This window comes from Mustelus asterias, chromosome 8, assembly GCF_964213995.1.
Source record: "Mustelus asterias chromosome 8, sMusAst1.hap1.1, whole genome shotgun sequence".
Classification (NCBI taxonomy): Eukaryota; Metazoa; Chordata; class Chondrichthyes; order Carcharhiniformes; family Triakidae; genus Mustelus; species Mustelus asterias.
In genome coordinates this window covers 77550197-77571472 of record NC_135808.1, presented here as the reverse complement: position 1 = coordinate 77571472, position 21276 = coordinate 77550197, and the positions used below count along the sequence as shown (strand labels likewise).

The following is a 21276-nucleotide window of genomic DNA, read 5'->3' as shown; positions in this document are numbered from 1 at the left end:
ACCCGGCTTTTCCTACCCAAGTTGAAACGTAGCCAAAAAATTAGAAAATTCAACCTATTGACTGGGTAAACATAATTAGCATTAATGCTGTGGATGATGAATTCCTGGAATGCATCCAAGATGTTCTTCCAGCAGCAGTATGATGAGGAACCAACTTGAGAGAGGGTTATGTTAGGACTGGTTTTGCAAATTGAAAAATGGCTAATTAATAATCTTGATGTAAAGGAACCTTAAGGGAAGTGTGATCATAATCTGAAAGAGTCTTACATTAGGTTTGAAAGTGACGTAGTTCAACCCAAACATGTGTTTTAAATCTAAACAAGGAAAACTATGAAGGTATGAGCAGCAAGTTGGCTGTTGTAGATTGAGTAACTGCATTCAAAGATATTAATGTAGACAGGCAATAGCTGGCATTTAAAGAATTAATACATGAGTTACAACAAATATACATTCCTTTGAGGCACAAAAATTCAACAGGAAATGTCATCCAACCATGGCTAACAAGAGAAGTTAAAGATTGTATTATACTAAAGGAAGAGGTTTATAAAGTTGCCAAAAATAATAGTTGGCCAGAAGTTTGGGAGCATTTTAGAATTCAGCATGGGAGAATGAAGAAATGGATAAAGAAGGAGAAAATAGAATATGAAAATAAACTAGTTAGAAACATAAAAGCTTCTATAGAAATATAAGAAGGGAAAGATTAGCAAAGACTAATTTGGGCCCATTGCAGGCAGGATTTATAACAGAAATATTGAAATAGCAAAGAAACTAAACAAATACTTTGGCCGGAATTTTACCGCCACCCCCGCCTTGGAATAGGAGCAGGCGAGGCTCGCAGAACGGTATTCCTCGGGCGGGATATTACGAGCCTCGGGCGGGAGAGGCAGTAAACTTCCGGCATTTGTGTCTGTCTTCATGGAGGAAGATGCAAGAAACCTCCCAGAAATATTTGAGAACCAAGGGCGAGTGAGGATGAGGGACTGAAAGAAATTAGTATTAATAATAAAGTACTTCTGGAGAAACTAATGGAATCGAAAGTTGATAAATTCCATGGACCTGATGATCTACATCCCCAAGCGTTGAAAAAGGTAGCTGTAGAGATAATTGATGCGTTGGTGGTCATCTTCCAAAATTCTATAGATTCTGATTCCTGCAGATTGGAAGATGGCAATGTAACCTCATTATTTCAGAAAGGGGGAGACAGAAAACAGGGAACCGTAGACATGCTAACCTGTCATTAGTAACAGCAAAAATGCTAGATGCTGTTCTAAAGGATGTGATAACTGAATCAGTGCTTGGGCCCCAGCTTTTCACAATCCATATCAATAATGTGCATGCAGCAACCAAATGAAATATTTCCAAGTTTGCTGATGACACAAAACTCAGTGATTTGTGAGGAGGATACAAAAAAGCTTCAAGGACATTTAGACAGGCTAAGTGAATGGGCAGGAGCATGGCAGATGGAATATAATGTGGAAAAATGTAAAGTTATCCACTTTGATAGGAAATGATGAGAGATTGAGGCGTATTGTTGTTCAAAGAGTCCTGGGTTAGGGTTTGTTCATAATTCACTGAAGGTTAATATGCAAGTGCAGTAAGCAATTAGGAAGCCAAACCTGATCGAACACAGAATGAAAGGACGTAGCCAGATCACAGAGAGCAAATTTCAGAAAAAGGCTGAATATACCTTTTAAAAATAATCAAGGTACCATTCAGGCTGGGCAAATTGGCTTGTTTTGAAGATTTCCTGCAGAATTGATTAATTAGAGAATTGGGTCTGTGATTGCAGCGGGAACCTGTCAAAGCCTGACAATCAAGGGAAGAATGGTTGCTGCACTGCCATTTTGAAAAAAACAAAAGAAGTTGTACTGCACTGTTCTTAAAAGCAGCCACGGATGGTAAATTAAAACTGCCAGATCAATTTGAGCTCATGCAAGAGCCAAACCAGACACAAAATTGGGCAGCATGAAAAAAATATTTAGATTGCAGGAATAAGTAGAAAATCAGAGGAAATGCAAGTTAATAGATCCTTGGGGAATTGGCCAACAATGTAATCGTAAGACAGATAAATCCTCAACCACATTTGGTGAGACTTTAAAAGCCGTTGACAAGTATTTTAAACTCCAAGTTATGGAGAGCACAGGGTTAAATAAAAAGGTATGGAATGTCCCCAATAAAGTACCAAACGGGCAAAGAGATTCCAGGACAAGGGAGACAATATTCAAACAAAATACAAGATGGTCACAAAGAATGTCAGTGCAATGAAGCGCATGAACCGAAAAGCTTAGTACAGCAGAATGAAAAGGCTGAGAAGCAGCTGAAAGGTTTAAAAATAGAACTTTTTAAAAATGCCAACATATTACCCAGACAGACTGCAACAGCAGGTGGCAGTGTGGAACGAGCAGATGTCTGTGCGGGAAAGTTATCTAATGTAACCCAAAAAGCAACAAAGCGTGCAAAAAGAAAATTAATCTATTTATTAAACAGGAAAATGATCGCATCAAAGCTGAGTTAAAAGAACCCCTCAACCAGAAGTACAACTAGGCACAATAGCAGGTAGAAAGGTTGCTCAAAGCAGTCACTGACCTGAAAGACTCTTTGAAGAGTCAAAACATGGCCCAGAAAAATCATGAGGAATTATAAAGAATATTGAATACTACTTCAGAAAAGGCTGTCTTGGAACTACCAGTAATAACAAAGCACTGCACTGATGCACAATGTGGGTTGGCAAGAGGTCAACAAGATAATGGACAGCTGAAAGAGCAGGTAGTCATCCTTCAAGATCAAATGCAAAAGAAGTCTTCTAATTCTTCATATTCCTTCTAACATGAAGAAATTAAGACTTTTCTGAACAGCAGAATAGATGAACAGCAGAAAACAATTACAAGAAAGCTCAAGACGAAGCAACTGAGTTTCACAAAAAGGAAAACCTGTTGAAGGACCTTCACACACTATAAGGATCCTCAGGTCATCTTCTGTTCCTCTGGAAGATTATCATAAGACCGTAAGATCATGGGAGGAGAACTAGGCCACCTGGCCAATTGAGTCTGCTCTGCCATTCAATCATGGCTGATAAGGTTCTCAATCCCATCCTCCCGCCTTTCCCCCGTAACCTTGATTCCCCTCACCAATCAAGGACCCATCTATCTGTCTTAAATATGCTCAATGACCTGGCCTCCAGTCTTTTGTGGCAAAGAGAGTGTCACAAAGCAGACACTGTCCCAATGACTGTACAAAGACTGTACCAAAGCAGAAATTCACCACCCGCTGGCTGAAGAAGTTCCTCTTCATCTCGGTTCTAAAGGGCCGTCCTTTTATTCTGAGGCTGTGTCCTCGGATTCGACCTAAACTTGCCGACTAATGAAAACATCTTCCCCACGTCCACTCTATCCAGTTCTGTAAGTTCACTCACTCTCTCATTTTTTCTTTCTCCTTCTATTTCTTTTTTTATTAGTGTCACAAGTAGGCTTACATTAACACTGCAATGAAGTTACTGTGAAAATTCCCTAGTTGCCGCACTCCGGCACCTGTTTGGGTACACTGAAGGAGAATTTAGCATGGCCAATGCACCTAACCAGCATGTCCACTTGTGAAGCAAATCTCTGTGTTTCCCAGTCGGAAACCATGGAAGAACAGGGATATCCACTGCTTGCTGAAGTCTAGGTCTGAGGTGTTCAAGTCAGGCAACCCTGACCTATACAAGAAAGCAAGATATGACCTATGGAGATCCATCAAAGATGCCAAAAAGACAGTACCGGACCAAGCTCGAATCCCAGGCTAGCCACACGGACCCCTGCTGACTATGGCAAGGTCTGCAAGACATAACAGGCTACAAGATGAAGGCATGTAAAATCACCAGCACCAGCGCATCCCTCCCTGATGAGTCCAATGCATTCTATGCCCGTTTTGAGCAAGAGGTCAGCGAGAGCATGCCCTCCACCCCGGAAGCCTCGGATGAACCTGTATCTGAGGTCACCATTGCAGATGTCAGAGCAGCCTTCTCGAAGGTCGTCCCACGGAAAGCGACTCGCCCGGATGGGGTAACTGGACGAGCACTCAGATCCTGCGCGGATCAGTTGGCGGGGGTATTCACAGACATCTTCAACCTCTCTTTACAACAATCTGAGGTCCCGATCTGCTTCAAGAAGATGACCATCATCCCGGTACCAAAGAAAAGCCAAGCAGTGTGTCTTAATGACTATCGTCCAGTGGCTCTGACATCCATCATTATGAAGTGTTCCGAAAGGTTAGTCATGGCACGAATCGATTCCAGCCTCCCGGATTGCCTAACTCCACTACAGTTCCCCTACCACCGCAACAGGCCCACAGCAGATGCCATCTCCCTGGCCCTGCACTCAACCCTGGAACACCTGGATAACAAAGACACCTATGTCAAACTCCTATTTATTGACTACAGCTCAGCTTTCACCATCATTATTCCTATGAAACTCATCTCCAAACTCTGTGTCCTGGGGCTCAGCTCCTCCCTCTGCAACTGAATCCTGAACTTCCTAACTCATAGACTGCAAGCAGTAAGGATAGGCAACAACACCTCCTCCACGATCATCCTCAACACTGGTGCCCACAAGGCTGTGTTCTCAGCCCCCGACTATACTCCTTACACACCTATGACTGTGTGACCAAATTCCCCTCCAATTCGATTTTCAAGTTTGCTGATGACACCACCATAGTGGGTCAGATCTCAAACAATGACAAGACAGAGTACAGGAATGAGATAGAGAATCTGGTGAACTGGTACGATGACAATAATCTCTCCTTCAATGTCAACAAAATGATAGAAATAGTCATCGACTTCAGGTAGCATAGTGGAGGGCATGCCCCTGTCTACATCAATGGGCAGAAGTAGAAATGGTCAAGAGCTTCAAGTTTTTAGGTGTCCAGATCACCAACAACCTGTCCTGGTCCCCCCATGCCAATACTATAGTTAAGAAAGCCCACCAACACCTCTACTTTCTCAGAAGACTAAGGAAATTTGGCATGTCTGCTACGACTCTCACCAACTTTTACAGATGCACCATAAAAAGCATTCTTTCTAGTTGTATCACAGCTTAGTATGGCTCCTGCTCCGCCCAAGACCTCAAGAAAGTACCAAGGGTCGTGAATAAAACTCAATCCATCACGCAAACCAGCCTCCCATCCATTGACTCTGTCTACACTTCCCACTGCCTCGGAAAAGCAGCCAGCATAATCAAGGATCCCACGCACCCCGGACATTCTCTCTTCCACCTTCTTCTGTCCGGAAAAAGATACAAAAGTCTGAGGTCACGTATCAACTGACTCAAGAACAGCTCCTTCCCTGCTGCTGTCAGACTTTTGAATGGACCTACCTTGCATTAAGTTGATCTTTTTCTCTACACCCTCGCTATGACTGTAACACTACACTCTGCACACTCTCGTTTCCTTCTCTATGAACGGTATGCTTTGACTGTATAGCGCGCAAGAAACAATACTTTTCACTGAATGTTAAGACATGTGACAATAATAAATCAAATCAAACTGTGTGGGTGGAATCTGAAGCACCCGAAGGGGGCCCCACACAGACACAGGGAGATTATACAAACTCCACACACTGACCCAAAGCAGGGATTGAACCCGAGACCCTGGCGCTCTGAGGCAGCAGCGCTAACCACTGTACCACCGAGCAACTCCGGCTCCCCTCCCTCCGTGACGCACCCGCCTCCGTCATCGCCGTGTGACGTCAGGCGGCCGCCATGTTGCCGGTGCGGGCCGGGCTGTTCATCGGCAGCGCGGCGGATCTGACTCTGGAGCGGCTGTCGGACTGCGCCATCTCCCATGTGCTCACCGTGGACTCCCAGGAACCCCCGCCTCTTGGGGACCGCCAGGCTATGTTTGTGCGGGCGCTGGATGAGCCCAGCACCGACCTGCTGAGCTTGCTGGGTGAATGTGTGAGCTTTGTGCAGGAGGCGCTGACTGCAGCCGGTGCTGGCGTGCTGGTCAATTGGTACAGTGCCTGTTTGTACAGTCTCAGCGTTAGTACAGTCATTGGTACAGTCTCTGCTTAAATACAGTCATTGGTACAGTCTCTGCTTAAATACAGTCATTGGTACAGTCTCTGCTTAAATACAGTCATTGGGACAGTCTCTGCTTAAATACAGTCATTGGGACAGTCTCTGCTTAAATACAGTCATTGGGACAGTCTCTGCTTAAATACAGTCATTGGGACAGTCTCTGCTTAAATACAGTCATTGGGACAGTCTCTGCTTAAATACAGTCATTGGTACAGTCTCTGCTTAAATACAGTCATTGGTACAGTCTCTGCTTAAATACAGTCATTGGGACAGTCTCTGCTTAAATACAGTCATTGGGACAGTCTCTGCTTAAATACAGTCATTGGTACAGTCTCTGCTTAAATACAGTCATTGGTACAGCCTCTGCTTTGGTCCAGTCATTGATACAATCTCTGCATTAGTACAGTCTCTGCTTTGGTACAGTCATTGGTACAGTCTCTGCATTAGTATAGTCTCTGCTTTGGTACAGTCATTGGTATAGTCTCTGCATTGGTACAGTCACTGATACAATCTCTGCATTAGTACAGCCTCTGCTTTGGTCCAGTCATTGGGACAGTCTCTTGCTTTGGTACAGACATTGGGCAGTCTCTTGCTTTGGCGGCACGGTAGCACAGTGGTTAGCACTGCTGCTTCACAGCTCCAGGGACCTGGGTTCGATTCCCGGCTTGGGTCACTGTCTGTGTGGAGTTTGCACATTCTCCTCGTGTCTGCGTGGGTTTCCTCCGGGTGCTCCGGTTTCCTCCCACAGTCCAAAGATGTGCAGGTTAGGTTGATAGGCCATGCTAAAAATTGCCCTTAGTGTCCTGAGATGCATAGGTTTGAGGGATTAGTGGGTAAATATATGGGGGTAGGGCCTGGGTGGGATTGTGGTCGGTGCAGACTCGATGGGCCGAATGGCCTCTTTCTGTACTGTAGGGTTTCTATGATTTCTATGGTACAGTCATTGGGACAGTCTCTGCCTTGGGATAGTCACTACTTTCTACTGTTACAACGATTCAGATCTTTTAGTCTCTGATTTGTTTTTTGTCGACTAGACCTATCCTTGATGATATGCTATCAAAGGGATACTTCTAAATTTCTAATACTTGGACTTTATGGGAATTGCCCAGGATGCTTTTAACTTCCAATGGGTTATTACCCCTCTTCCCAAGGACCCTCCAAAAAGTCTCCAATTCTGAGTTAAAGGTTGGCGATTTCAGACGGTTCTCACCCAGATCATGACAGATGTTAACAAGCATAACTGCTGTGAACTTATGAATCAAAATAGAAAATTCACATTTTCTTAGAATGTATTGTGCACGTTTCAAATAATAACTGAAGGTTACTGTGGCTTGTTCACAGAAACACAGTTATTGCTTTGTGATGAATAAAGTACTATCCTATGCATTAAACATACGTGGTTCCAGCTCACCACCATTCAGCATGTGCTACACAAAGTTGCAATGTATTTTAGATTTTTAAAAAACACTCAGGCTCGGAATGCAAACCAAAACTAAGATTCTTCCTCATTAATAAACAGAGCTGTTACATATCTGACCTCATGTCCCTGCCTCACAGCGCCAAGGACCCGGGTTTGATTCCCGGCTTGGGTCACCGTCTGTGCAGAGTCTGCACGTTCCCTCTGTGTCTGTGTGGGTTTCCTCCGGGTGCTCTGGTTTCCTCCCAGAGTCCAAAAGACGTGCTGGTTAGGTGCATTGGCCATGCTAAATTCTCCCTCAATGTACCTGAACAGGCGCCAGAGTGTGGCAACTAGGGGATTTTCACAATAACTTCATTGCAGTGTTAATGTAAGCCTACTTGTGACACTAATAAATAAGACTTTTTAAAAAAAACTTATTTGAGAAATAATTCCAAATTTGTTTTAATCTGATGCAGCAACTTAAAAGTAAAATCAAACTTTTGCCCATTTTATAGTTTTTGTTAGGAAGGAATGGCTTTTGTATTAACAATGAAATTTAATCTATTGTAAAATGCATTATTTTCTCCAACATCAGCCATGCCGGAGTGAGTAGAAGTGCTGCTGTAGTCACTGCTTTTATAATGAAAACTGATGACCTGACGTTTGAAGAGGCGTATAATAAACTCCAGGCTGTTAAACCTGATGTCAAGTAAGTTTTTATTTATTTGTCTCTGATTCTATGCTACTATTTAAACTGCAAAGTTTTTAAAATGTTTCTATTATCTGTATTGTAGGATAAATGATGAGTTTGTGAAGCAGCTGAAGTTATTTGAAGCAATGGGCTGCAGAGTGGATTCAACAAGTGCTGATTATAAACAATATCGACTGCAGAAAGTCATCGACAAGTACCCGGGTAATCTGCTGCTACTACTGGCTAGATGCTGGCAAGAGCAAGAAAAAGAGATTCACATCCCATAATTGGGATGTGCCACATTGTCTGTTTTTACATCTCTCCCTTGTAGATGGTGGATGAGGAATTGTTCTTCTGCTCTTTTTGAGTGTTTCAACTGTTGACACTTATTAGGTGGATTGGCCATGAGAATTTGCCTCTTAGTGTCCCAAGATGTGTAGGTTAGGGTGATTAGTGGGGTAGACACACAGGGTTATGGAGATAAGGTGGGAGTTCTGGGTAAGATGGAGAGTAGGTGCAGACTCGATGGGCCCGATTTTACCAGTGCGTTGTGCCCGTTTTCAGGCGCGAAAACCTGGTAATGTCGGGCATGAGGCGTGATCTGTGCCCACTTCCACACCGGTTCTCCCTTTGTCAAGGCCCGAAAATGGCCACGATCGGGACCGCACCTGAAACGGGTGCAACGGTCATTTAAATGCATTTGCATGCATTTAATTGACTTAATGAGCTGCACACCCAACTTTACTGGCACTTCCCCCTGTACCACAGCGTTCACCCATCCGGAATCGGCACGAAATAGACATGCTCCATTCAAGTCCGATTCAGGTACTCCCATCAGTGAGGGTTAGTGAGGAGGTAAGTGCCTAGCGTCCGACGGCTCTCTGCTTGACATCGGGGGGAGGTCAGTTGCCATTCTGCTTGAGATCTGTGGGGTGGGGTGGGGGGGGAGGAGGAGGAGGAGGAGTCCGCTGCCACTCTGCCTGGGTTCATTGAGGGTAAGGGGGGGTCTGCTGCCACTCTGCTTGAGATCAGTGGGTGGGAAACAGTGTCTGCTGCCACTCTGCCTGAGATTGGTGGGCAGGAAGGGGGGGAGAGGCCCGCGATCGGTCTGGGTGGCGGAGGTGTGGGGGGGGATAATGGGGTCAGTGGGGGTGGGGCAATGTCTGTGGGGGCCAAGGGGAGACATTATCCGGCCCGGGAGTGATGTGGCAGGGGAGTGGCATTCTATAATTTTTCTGCGCCTGTGCAGTTGGAGGTGCCGATCGGAGCGGCAGGGTTTTGGATGCGGTAAGCCCCACCTACAGGCTTGTGCAGTTCGATTCGGACTTGCTGATTTTTTTTTCAGGCAGAGTGTGTATGGGGGCACCGGAGGGCGGGTCTAAAAGTTGGATCTGAAACACTCTCAGATTCAAGTCTGCCCAGCACTTAGAATCAAAATGGTAAAATAGGGCCCAATGGGTCAAATGGCCTCCTTCTGCACTGTAGGCATTCTGTGATTCACTTCACTAAGTTGTACAGTCAACAATCAATATTCCTTAACCTTGCTGACTGCTACTAATTTGCATTTAGCTCATTGCTTTGTTGTGTTCATAAATTTTCGCAATGTATTCATGTGCATCTACTTTATTCATTCCTTTAATTAGGTCTTAACGTTTTTAAAAATTCGCTCAGTTAAAAATGCTTGGTCTCATAACTGTCCAAATTTCTGAATGCTTTATTCTTTAAGAAATTTCAAATAAATGCTCAAGATTGGTTTCCCTCATGGTTAACTTATATCTGTTTCTGTCTAATCCATTATACATTGCACTGTGTCAACAGTATGTAAAAAGAGAACGGTCATTTCCGGCTCTCTTTGCTCTACAAAGTTGGCAGGTACAGGAATCCTACCATTCTAATCAATTACCGAATGGCAATTAAGATCTTGAGTGAAATTATCTGTTTTATAAATTTTTAAAATATAGTACGTTGTGCTTCCCATCATTCCAGTTCTATTTTAGCAATGTCTGCTCTCGCTGATGTAAGGTCCGTGAGTTTTTAAACAAACTTGCTGCCTACTAATATCTTAACTGTAATTTGCTTACAAGTCCTTTGTTTCTTTTACTCAGAGCTGCAGAATTTACCTCGGGAGTTATTTGCCTTGGATCCCATGAGTCTCGAGAAAACAGATGATGTTCTCTACCGGTGCAGAAAGTGTAGGTGAGCAGAGTTTTTTAGTGGGTAATGTCATGCTCTTTATTCTACAAGTGAAACTGAACATCCAAATTAAACCCGATTTGAGAAGGCCATTCCTCTTAATTCCACGAAGCCAGTCGCTGTATACCGTAGCTAAATATGATACCTGTACAACTCTGTTTGAAGAATGTCTTTGTTTTGGTGGAATTGTAATTATTTTCATACCCCATTTTATTTTGTATGAACTCAACTTTATACTGCCAGATACAATGCAATTTAAACAACAGCTTAACGGGCCACAACTTCAGAAACGTTGCTGGTTTCTCAATATAATAGATAATATGCTCACAGTGTCAAATATGGGTAAGTGTTGTTTCAAAATGGTGCATGCAAGAATATTTCTCTATGTATGGGCATGATGTACTGAGTATCCATAAGTGTTGAACCCTTTGTAATTCCAACTGCTGTAGATTTATTGTTCAGCTTACTGGTCTCCCTGTTTTATCTGTTATTTTTGTTTGACTTCGCGTACTGTAACAAGTTAATTACAGATGACACAGACCATTTGTTCCATCTTAGTTCATCCATCCAGAAAGTACCCAGTTTCCCTTATTACAGTATTTAATTGGTTCTTAAATCACTCCAAGGTTGTTGAATCATATTCTTACATGTAATTCGTAGGAATGAGAGCATATTTCTATTTTTTAAAATGATCACAAAACTCAAAATTAAGGCGTAATAGATGGTCAGAGTATGTGAGATTAATTTCTTACAATTGTGCCTGAAAACATTAATGACTTCTTAGTGCTATTTGGCAATAATCAAAACAAGAGAAGCTGACCATCCTTGTGACTTCTCACATAATGTGTTGTGTCACTTCGATTCCTCGCTGCTCATGCACCGCCTCAAGGATTAGTTAAATTGGTAAAGTTATTTAGAATGTTATTCAAGACACTGAGGAAAGCAATTTACGATGATTTGTGACATTGAGTGTTTAGTATTTCTTGTTCTCTGCCCCGCTTGTTCCATTAGCTTCCCACAGCTTTCTGGCCCCAGCAACAACTATTTAATTGTTAGGGTTTTATGTAGGTTAGGAAATAGAATGATAAAAATGCTGAATTATATCAGAATTCCTTAAATCACAGTTTAGGAACAAGCCACTTGGCCCAAAAGGCCAATGCAGTATTTATTCTGTATACAAGCCTCTTTATGCTCCCTTCGAGGACGGCACGGTGGCACAGTGGTTAGCGCTGCTGCCTCACAGTGCCAGAGACTCGGTTTCAGTTCCGGCCTCGGGCCACTGTCTGTGTGGAGTTTGCACATTCACCCCATATCTGCGTGGGTTCCCTCCTACAGTCCAAAGATGTGTGGGCTAGGTTGATTGGCCATGGTAAATTGCCTCTTAGTGTCAGGGGAATTAGCAGTAAATATGTGGGATTGAGGGGATAGGGCCTGGGTGGGATTGTTGTCAGTGTAGACTCAATGGGCTGAATTGCCTCCTGCACTGTAGGGATTCTATTCTCTGATTCATCTAATCCTATGAATGCAAAAGTTGTGGTTTTGATGGGGATCTACAGCTCAAGCTACAGTCTTATAGTTCATAACCTCCTGTGAACTCTTCATTTACCTAACTGTTCCATAACGTATTCATGGTAATCTACTTGTGTGGGTTACAAATTCTGAATGTTAATATGCAGGTATTCCTATGACAATTTCTTCTTTTAAAAAAAAAATTCAGGCGGTCTTTATTTCGTGGCTCAAGTATTTTGAATCATGTACCTGGAACAGGACCAATTGCCTTTGCTCACAAGAGGTTGACACAAACCCCGAGAGAGGACCAAACCAAATGTACATCATATTTTATTGAGCCGGTGCAATGGATGGAACCTGCACTACTTGGTGTTTTAGATGGACAGGTAAGTGACTCTAGTAAGGAGATTACTGTATCTATTTGCTCGAACAAGCTCAGGTGAGATTGTCACCTATATATTGTTGACTTTTAAAGGCAACCAAAAGAAATACAACATAATCTATATTTCCTGTATTAAATGGAAGTATAAAACTCAATTTAATTGATGTTGATCTGTGTACAATGTAGATTATTTTCTGCCCCTTCGAAATTGAAGTACCTGAAACCACCCAGTAAATCCTTTTTAATCTTGCCATTAATAAGCCAAGATTGGAGATCAACTAGTTAACAATGCAGGGTTTGTAGCTGAATAAGAAGTAAATATATATTTGTGAAGTACCAAAATTTATCAACTTTTAAGAATTATTTTCCCACACATAAGCTAGGTAAATACAGACATGAAGTAAAATAATAAGAACTGGGATTGCTTGTGCTAATTAATAATAACAGCAACTTTCAATATAATAAAACATCCCAACACAATTCACAGAGTGTAATGAAGGAGAATTTGACAGCAACCATATAGGAGAGATTAAGGCAGATTACCAGATGAAAATTTTTAAGCAACACCCTAAAGGGAAAAAAAGAGAGGCCGAGGAAGGGAATTTCAGAGTTTAGGCTTTTGGCACCTGAAGGCTCCACCATCAATAGTGGAGCAATTAAAATTCAACAATGTTCAAAAAGCCAGAATAATTGAAACAAAGATATCTTGGAGGGTTGTGAACTGGAGGATATTTCAGAGATAGAGGCCACAGAGGATTTGAATACAAGGATGAGAATTCTAAAATTGAGGTACTTCTCAACCACTGTGGGCCAGTGAACACGGGAGTAATGTTCATTTGCAAACAGGACTTGGTGGACAAATATCTTTATTAACTTTACTGTTTCAACTTTTTAATTACCTCAAGCAATCAATAGCTTCTAGGAAGCAGGTAACAATTTATACTGTTGTTTTGTTTTACTGAGGTAAAAATAGATAAGTCCCCTGGGCCGGATGGGATTTATCCTAGGATTCTCTGGGAGGCTAGAGAGGAGATTGCAGAGCCTTTGGCTTTGATCTTTGTGTCATTGTCTACAGGAACAGTGCCAGAAGACTGGAGGATAGCAAATGTTGTCCCCTTGTTCAAGAAGGGGAGTAGGGACAACCCTGGTAATTATAGACCGGTGAGCCTTACTTCTGTTGTGGGCAAAGTATTGGAAAGGATTATAAGAGATGGGATTTATAATCACCTAGAAAGGAATAATTTGATTAGGGATAGTCAGCACGGTTTTGTGAAGGGTAGGTCGTGCCTCACAAACGTTATTGAGTTCTTTGAGAAGGTGACCAAAGAGGTGGATGAGGGTAAAGCGGTTGATGTGGTGTATATGGATTTCAGCAAAGCGTTTGATAAGGTTCCCCATGGTAAGCTTTTGCAGAAAATACAGACACATGGGATTGAGGGTGATTTAGTGGTTTGGATCAGGAATTGGCTAGCTGTAAGAAAACAAAGGGTGGTGGTTGATGGGAAATATTCATCCTGGAGTTCAGTTACTAGTGGTGTACCGCAAGGATCTGTTTTGGGGCCACTGCTGTTTGTAATTTTTATTAATGACCTGGATGAGGGCGTGGAAGGATGGATTAGTAAATTTGCGGATGACACTAAAGTCGGTGGAGTTGTAGACAGTGCGGAGGGAAGTGGCAGGTTACAGAGGGACATAGGTAAGCTGCTGGGCTGAGCGGTGGCAAATGGAGTTTAATGCGGAAAAGTGTGAGGTGAAGGAGTACTTTGGAAGGAGTAACAGGAATACAGAGTACTGGGCTAATGGTAAGATACTTGGTAGTGTGGATGAACAGAGGGATCTGGGTGTCCATGTGCATAGATCCCTGAAAGTTGGCACCCAGGTTGATAGGGTTGTTAAGAAGGTGTACGGTGTGTTAGCTTTTATTGGTAGAGGGATTGAGTTTCGGAGCCAGGAGGTCATGCTGCAACTGTACAAAACTCTGGTGCGGCCGCATTTGGAGTATTGTGTACAGTTCTGGTCGCCGTATTATAGGAAAGATGTGGAAGTGTTGGAAAGAGTGCAGAGGAGATTTACCATAATGTTGCCTGGTATGGTGGGAAAATCATATGAGGAAAGGCTGAGGGGCTTGAGGTTGTTTTCGTTAGAGAGAAGAAGGTTAAGAGGTGACTTAATAGAGGCATACAAGATGATCAGAGGATTGGATAGGGTGGATAGTGAGAGCCTTTTTCCTCGGATGGTGTTGGCTAGCACAAGGGGACATAGCTTTAAATTGAGGGGTGAGAGATATAGGACAGATGTTAGAGGTAGGTCCTTTACTCAGAGAGTAGTAAGGGCGTGGAATGCCCTGCCTGCAGCAGTAGTGGACTTGTCAACATTAAGAGCATTCAAATGGTTATTGGATAAACATATGGATGATATTGGAATAGTGTAGATTAGAGGGGCTTTAGATTGGTTCCACTGGTCGGCGCAACATCGAGGGCCGAAGGGCCTGTACTGCGCTGTAATGTTCTATGTACACTTCTGTGAAGCATCCTGAAGCATTTTCTGTGTTAGAATAACTTTTATATAGGATTTTTAAGGTACTGAATCAGTTTCAGATCTTCCATGACCTTTTGCTGTCTTCAGCTCCTTTTTCTTGCTGTGCACCTCAATCCCCCTTCCAACCTGTCCACTCCTGCCCTTTATCTTCAGCCAGAACCAAAGCTGAGCTGACTGTTTTCACCATGACCACTGAGTAGATAGTGTTGCAGAGGGAGAGCAGTTCTGGCATTGGGGTTCCTGCTTTTACCAGCGCTGAGAAAACTGAAATAATTCTGGCACCAAGTTATTTCCTATCTCACCAAAAAGGAAGGAGAGAGCAACAGTGGAAGAAAAGAATGGAATGAGAATTCAAAGCTGATAGGTGGAATGAAGGTTTGAAAAACAGACATGTTTGAAAGTGGTCATTTATCTATGAGACTGAAAGGAGGAAATAGACAAAATCATCAAATCCCAATCACTTTAGAAATTTTAAAAAATGGTTCATCCCATAGAAATCTTATTTGATTTATTGTTGTCACGTATTAACATACAGTGAAAAGTATTGTTTCTTGCACGCTATACAGACAAAACATATCGTTCATAGAGAAGGAAACGAGAGAGTGCAGAATGTAGTGTTACAGTCATAGCTAGGGTGTAGAGAAAGATCAACTTAATGCAAGGTAAGTCCATTCAAAAGTCTGACAGCAGCAGGGAAGAAGCTGTTCTTGAATCGGTTGGTACGTGACCTCAGATTTTTGTATCTTTTTCCCGAAGGAAGAAGGTGGAAGAGAGAATGTCCAGGATGCATGGGATCCTTAATTATGCTGGCTGTTTTGCCAAGGCAGCGGGAAGTGTAGACAGAGTCAGTGGATGAGAGGCTGGTTTGCGTGATGGATTGGGCTACATTCACGACCTTTTGTAGTTTCTTGCAGTCTTGGGCAGAGCAGGAGCCATAACCAATCTGTGATACAACCAGAAAGAATGCTTTCTATGGTGCATCTGTAAAAGTTGGTGAGAGTCATAGCTGACATGCCAACTTTCCTTAGTCTTCTAAGAAAGTAGAGGTGTTGGTGGGCTTTCTTAACTATAGTGTCGGCATGGGGGGACCAGGACAGGTTGTTGGTGATCTGGACACCTAAAATCTTGAAGCTCTCGACCCTTTGTACTTCGTCCCATTGATGTAGACAGGGGCATGTTCTCCTTTACGCTTCCTGAAGTCGATGACAATCTCCTTCGTTTTGTTGACATTGAGGGAGAGATTATTGTTGCTGCACCAGTTCACCAGATTCTCTATCTCATTCCTGTACTCTGTCTCGTCATTGTTTGAGATCCGACCCACTACAGTGGTGTCGTCAGCAAACTTGAAAATCGAATTGGAGGGGAATTTGGCCGCACAGTCATAAGGGAACAAGGAGTATAGTAGAGGGCTGAGAACACAGCCTTGTGGGGCACCGGTGTTGAGGATTATCATGGAGGAGGTGTTGTTGTCTATCCTTACTGATTGTGGTCTGTGAGTTAGGAAGTTCAGGATCCAGTCGCAGAGGGATGTGTCGAGGCCCAGGCCACAGAGTTTGAAGATGAGTTTCGTGGGAATAATAGTGTTGAAGGCTGAGCTATAGTCAATAAATAGTCCTTGTTATCTAGGTGTTCCAAGGTTGAGTGCAGGGCCAGGGAAATTGCATCTGCTGAGGACCTGTTGCGGCAGTCGGCAAACTACTGGATCCAGGTAGTCCGGGAGGCTGGAATTGATCATGCCATGACTAACCTTTCGAAGCACTTCGTAATGATGGATGTCAGAGCCACTGACCGATAGTCATTAAGGCACCATCTTTATTAATAAATTATTATACTGGAATACTAATGGTGACAAAGGTAGCATCATTGCAATAAAATTCTGTTCACCCTTTTTGTCAAAAAGAAAAAAACACCTTCTTTCCTCATGACTGACTTATCTGTCAAGCATGTTTCTTTCAGTCTGAAATTATGGATAAAATGTACATTATTTATTTTATGCATTTTTTTAATGCTTAATTTGTTATTTTCAGTTGCTTTGCCCAAAGTGCAAATCAAAATTGGGATCTTTCAACTGGTACGGCGATCAGTGTTCCTGTGCTCATTGGGTAACTCCTGCCTTCCAGATTCACAAGAATCGTGTTGATGAAATGAAACATTTAAAATTCTCCAGTGTGAGAAATGTTAGTAGTTGAATAACACACACGTGAGTGTTGCAAATGTGGAAAACCTGGACTATTTGAGCAACTGGTAAAGCAGAGGAAACTTTTACCATCACTCCTTAAACATAAGCTGTTTTACACGATTATATGAAGGGTAGATGGTGACATTTACTTGGACTGGTTAATACATTCTGTGCATGTGTTAGTTCAAAAATTGTACTGTGAATCAGTTCATCAAATAGATCCACAATGATTAAAAACAGAAACTCTTAAAGCAGCTTTGGTACAGCTCCTGACAATGTTCAATGGTCAAGTTTTATGAAAAGGTGGAATTATTCACGTTTCACAGTGCATAGAACAATGAAAGCCTATATTTTGCAATAAAAATGGCAGAGGCTGTTTGGAGTCAACGGTTAATTGCAGAAATCTGGAAGCTGCTATCCAAATTGCCCTGCTGCGTTACACCAGTACTTTGCCAAGCAACTCATTTGAAATCCACATAAGGACATAAAGTTGTTTTACTTACCCACTAAATATCCCAGAAAAAGTTAGGCCTGGTGCATGTAGGTGAAAGTGAATTTTAATGTTTAAGCTTTAAATTTATTTATTAGTGTCACAAGCAGTTTACATTAACACTGCAATGAAGTTACTGTGAAAATCTCCTAGTTGCCACACTCCGTCACCTGTTCAAGTACACTGACGGGGAATTTAGCATGGCCAATGCACCTAACAAGTACATCTTTCGGACTGTGGGAGGAAACCAGAGCACCCGGAGGAAACCCACACAGACATGGGGAAGAACGTGCAGACTCCGCACAGACAGTGACCCAAGCTGGGAATTGAACCTGGATCCCTGGCGCTATGAAGCAGCAGTGCTAACCACTGTGCCACCATGCTATCCTAATATATGATAAGTCAGAAGTACTGTCAAACAATCTCTCTGGCTTTGAACATTTTAATTTTACAAATGTAGTCCCATTTCTTCAGGATTTAATTAGTGCCAGAAATTCTCTGTCTCCTAATCCCATCTTTCTTTCCATTGCTATGTCTTTCTGTACTAGTTTCCAATTTGTTAAATATTCTCATGCATACTTATGGTTTGGACTCAGTGGGTGGGATTTTACAGCTTCGCTCGTCCCGAAACCGTAAAATCCCGCCCGAGGTCAACGGACCTTTCCATTATCCGCCCGTCGCCCGCTCTGATTCCCATGGTAGGCGGGGTGGTAAAATTCCAGTTTGAATCTCAATGAGGATTCTTCAGTCTGATCGGTTAAAGAGCCACACTCTTGCGTCCCCTCCTTGCACGCTACAGATCCCCTGTTGATTGCGCTGCACTGAAATGACCTCTAAGTAATGTATGTTGCCACTTGAAAGCTCATGAAAAGTATGTAGACAGCTGTGATGAACAGCAAGTGCTGTTCCTTCAATGCTGACTGCAAAGTCTGGATCAATACACCTCTACAGTCACGCAAGTAGTCAAATGCTTGCTTATTAACAATGATTGAGACCTTCGATAAATATTTTGCAGTTCTTCTCTTTCCACAGTTTGCGATAGAAATAAGGAAAAGAGCTCCGGTTTATATGGTGCTTTTCCCAATCCCAGGATGTTTCCAAAGCCTTTACAACCAATGAAATTCCATTGAAGTGTCAACCCCATTGTAGGAAAATACAACAGTCAATTTGCCAGGTTTCCAATGAAATAATGACCAGTTAATCTGTTTTAATAATGTTAGTTGAAGGACACAGGACACAGAGAACTGACCTGCTCCTCTTCAAATCGTGCCTTGAGATCTATTGCATCCACTCGAGAGAGGTGACAGGAAATTGATTTAAGAGTGTGTCTGAAAGATGGCATTCCCTCCAGTGCAACAGTCCTTCCACTGCACTGAAGTACCGGTTTGAATTATATGCTGAAGTGGCACTTGAACCATCTGCCCCAGAGGCAATACTGCCATCACTGAGCCAATGCTGACATTTGAGACTGAGTTGTCTCAATGGGGAGTGCATTTCGCATGGAGAAATATGCCACAATTCTGAAAATACACTGCGGATGTTGTATTCAGCATAGTGTGGTAATTAATAGAACAAATACTGAAAATTAAAATAATTCTTCACAGCAGCGGAATGATGCATGTTGAAGAATTTAATAAGGGCAATTACTCTAACATGCAATATCTTTAATTTAGTATTTACATTTGGTACCATGTGATAACCAAAGTTACATGAAATTTCAGCTGTCTTATCCTCGATCTGCATTACAGCATGTAATAATTGATATGGAGGAATGGCTAGTTGAAATGTGGAAGATTTACAGTGATCATAATGAATATATTTAAAGAACAATCCATTTTTAAAAAATATATCCGATTGTTTCCATTGCATTTCTGAATACGTCATTAAAATACTCTGAGCATTTTATGGAACTCTATAAGTTATCAGTCACGACCAGGAACCCTGAAGCTTCTGAATCAATAAATGGTTTATTCTTAATGAATGGCATGTATATGTTCTTGCAATTGGCTCTATAACTTCCTTTTAATACAGTTTTACACAGTACAAGTTTATGCCAATTAATTTTTACTGACATATTTTAATGAGGAATGCGTGTAAATTATTCCCAAGATGGTTATTGATTGATATTTCTTCTGTTATGTTACTATTTAGCTTATCAGGTACACTATTGTTTACTTGTGTATTCCTTAGTTTTGTGTTAAACCTTTATATTTGACTCCTATTACTTGTGCTGACTTCAATCAAAACAGAAGACATGGAGGGTTATGGGTCAAATTATGAGTTTGGAACTTATCATAAGATGTTCAATTTATTGACCTTTGTTATCAAGATATTAAATCATCAAAGAAACTTATCTGACTTGGAGTGTTGTCGACAGGAAACAGTTCCTCAGATCAACTTTCCTTCAGTGGTTTTGCCGGAAGCTTGGAGGTAAAATGCAACGAAAGGAACAAAATGGCTAAAATATGCAAAACAATACCTTTTTTAAAAAAAAAAATCATGTATCCAGATATAAGTTTGTGTTATAGTCCATAGGATTTAACAATCCCTATTACATGCAAATTAATTACATGTTTGAAAAAGTAATATTTTTGAATAATAATAACTTGGAACAATCCAAGCCTCTACATTCAATGGAAAATTGAGAAAAGCTGTTTTTCTTCCATAAAACAAGCTCTAAATGGAAGTTAATAGGGCTTTGAAATGGCCCATTTTATCAGCATGTCATTAATCTTGGAGTACTTTCTGCTACTTTTTGTTACAAAGAATTGGTTCCTCCATCCTGTTACAGTCAATTTATCCCAGGATCATTATTTGCATGATGCACAATAATAGCTCAAGTATAACCAGTGCCTGATCAGGGGTTGAAAGTTACAATACTCTTTTTCAAGCACCTCTGTAAAGTGTTTTGAGCCAACGTTCCAAGTTAAAGATGCTATATAAATACAGAGTTGTTCAAAAATTAAATAAAACTAGAAATTACTGAAAAGCACATTTAGTTGATTATTCTTTGAAAGAGACCGATTAACCCAGAATATTTACCTAACTTATCAAAACTGGCTGGTTCTGTGACATTAACCTCCCTTTCTATTTCAGGTAAAGTTGATGCTCGGAACTCTGAACATTTGTTTAAGTTCAGTGTTTGGAACTGGCTGTAAGAATCACAGCTGGTTTACTGAGTAAGACTTTTCTCGATCACTACACTTGTCCCCACAGTTCCCCCCCCCCCATGCCGCCCCCCCACCCCCCACACCGCCCCCCCCACCCCCCACACCGCCCCCCCCCCCACACCGCCCCCCCCCACACCGCCCCCCCCCCCCCCCCCCCCCCCCCACACAACCACCACTCTCATTACCTACACCACTGCTAACCAATCACAATGCAAGTATTAGGATACTTGGGATCAATGTATTGCCAACTGTGATTAAGTGTATTCCTGGAAGTTTCTTTACATGATTAGTCCCCACACTCCAGCGATTAGTGAGCCTTACAACCCTTCTCGTGCACTGCCTTCCCATTGAAAAGCAAAAGGATTAATTAGCCAAATAGTTGATGCTTGACTGTCAAACAGTTTTGACATCCCCATGTGTTTTTTTTTTCTTCCAGGGTTACACTCAGCAGTGTCCTGGAGATTGACCTTCAATTTGACTTCCGGTCAATCCTGGCGAGTTGGCAACCCCAGATCCATGTTAACCATGGAAAGATGTGGGTTGTGGAGGGTGTCTGATGTCAACAGTTTGAAGCTTGGGTGAACTTTGAGAGAAAGGTCTCCTTTAAATTAAGCCATCAAGATGCAAACTCTGGCACTTGTTAACATCTTGTCAGTTGGGGTGGGTGTAGCAGGG

At 42.2% G+C, this 21276-nt stretch overlaps 1 protein-coding gene across 2 annotated transcripts; it reads left to right on the top strand.

Annotated features, from left to right (window-relative positions):
- Positions 1 to 5721: 5721 nt before the first annotated feature.
- Positions 5722 to 20655, top strand: dusp12 (dual specificity phosphatase 12). 2 transcript variants are annotated; one of them, XR_013498532.1, is made up of 7 exons: positions 5722 to 5983; positions 8045 to 8158; positions 8244 to 8362; positions 10246 to 10336; positions 12051 to 12228; positions 16790 to 19861; positions 20528 to 20655. XR_013498532.1 is itself a non-coding variant. In XM_078218300.1 (6 exons), exons 1-6 carry the CDS (start codon positions 5733 to 5735, stop codon positions 16949 to 16951), a joined length of 915 nt encoding a protein of 304 aa, XP_078074426.1. In that variant the 5' UTR covers positions 5722 to 5732; the 3' UTR covers positions 16952 to 20429. The 2 variants fall into 2 exon arrangements, 1 of the variants encoding a protein (XP_078074426.1); XM_078218300.1 differs by lacking the exon at positions 20528 to 20655 and having other exon boundaries at positions 16790 to 20429.
- The last annotated feature ends 621 nt before the right edge of the window (positions 20656 to 21276 follow it).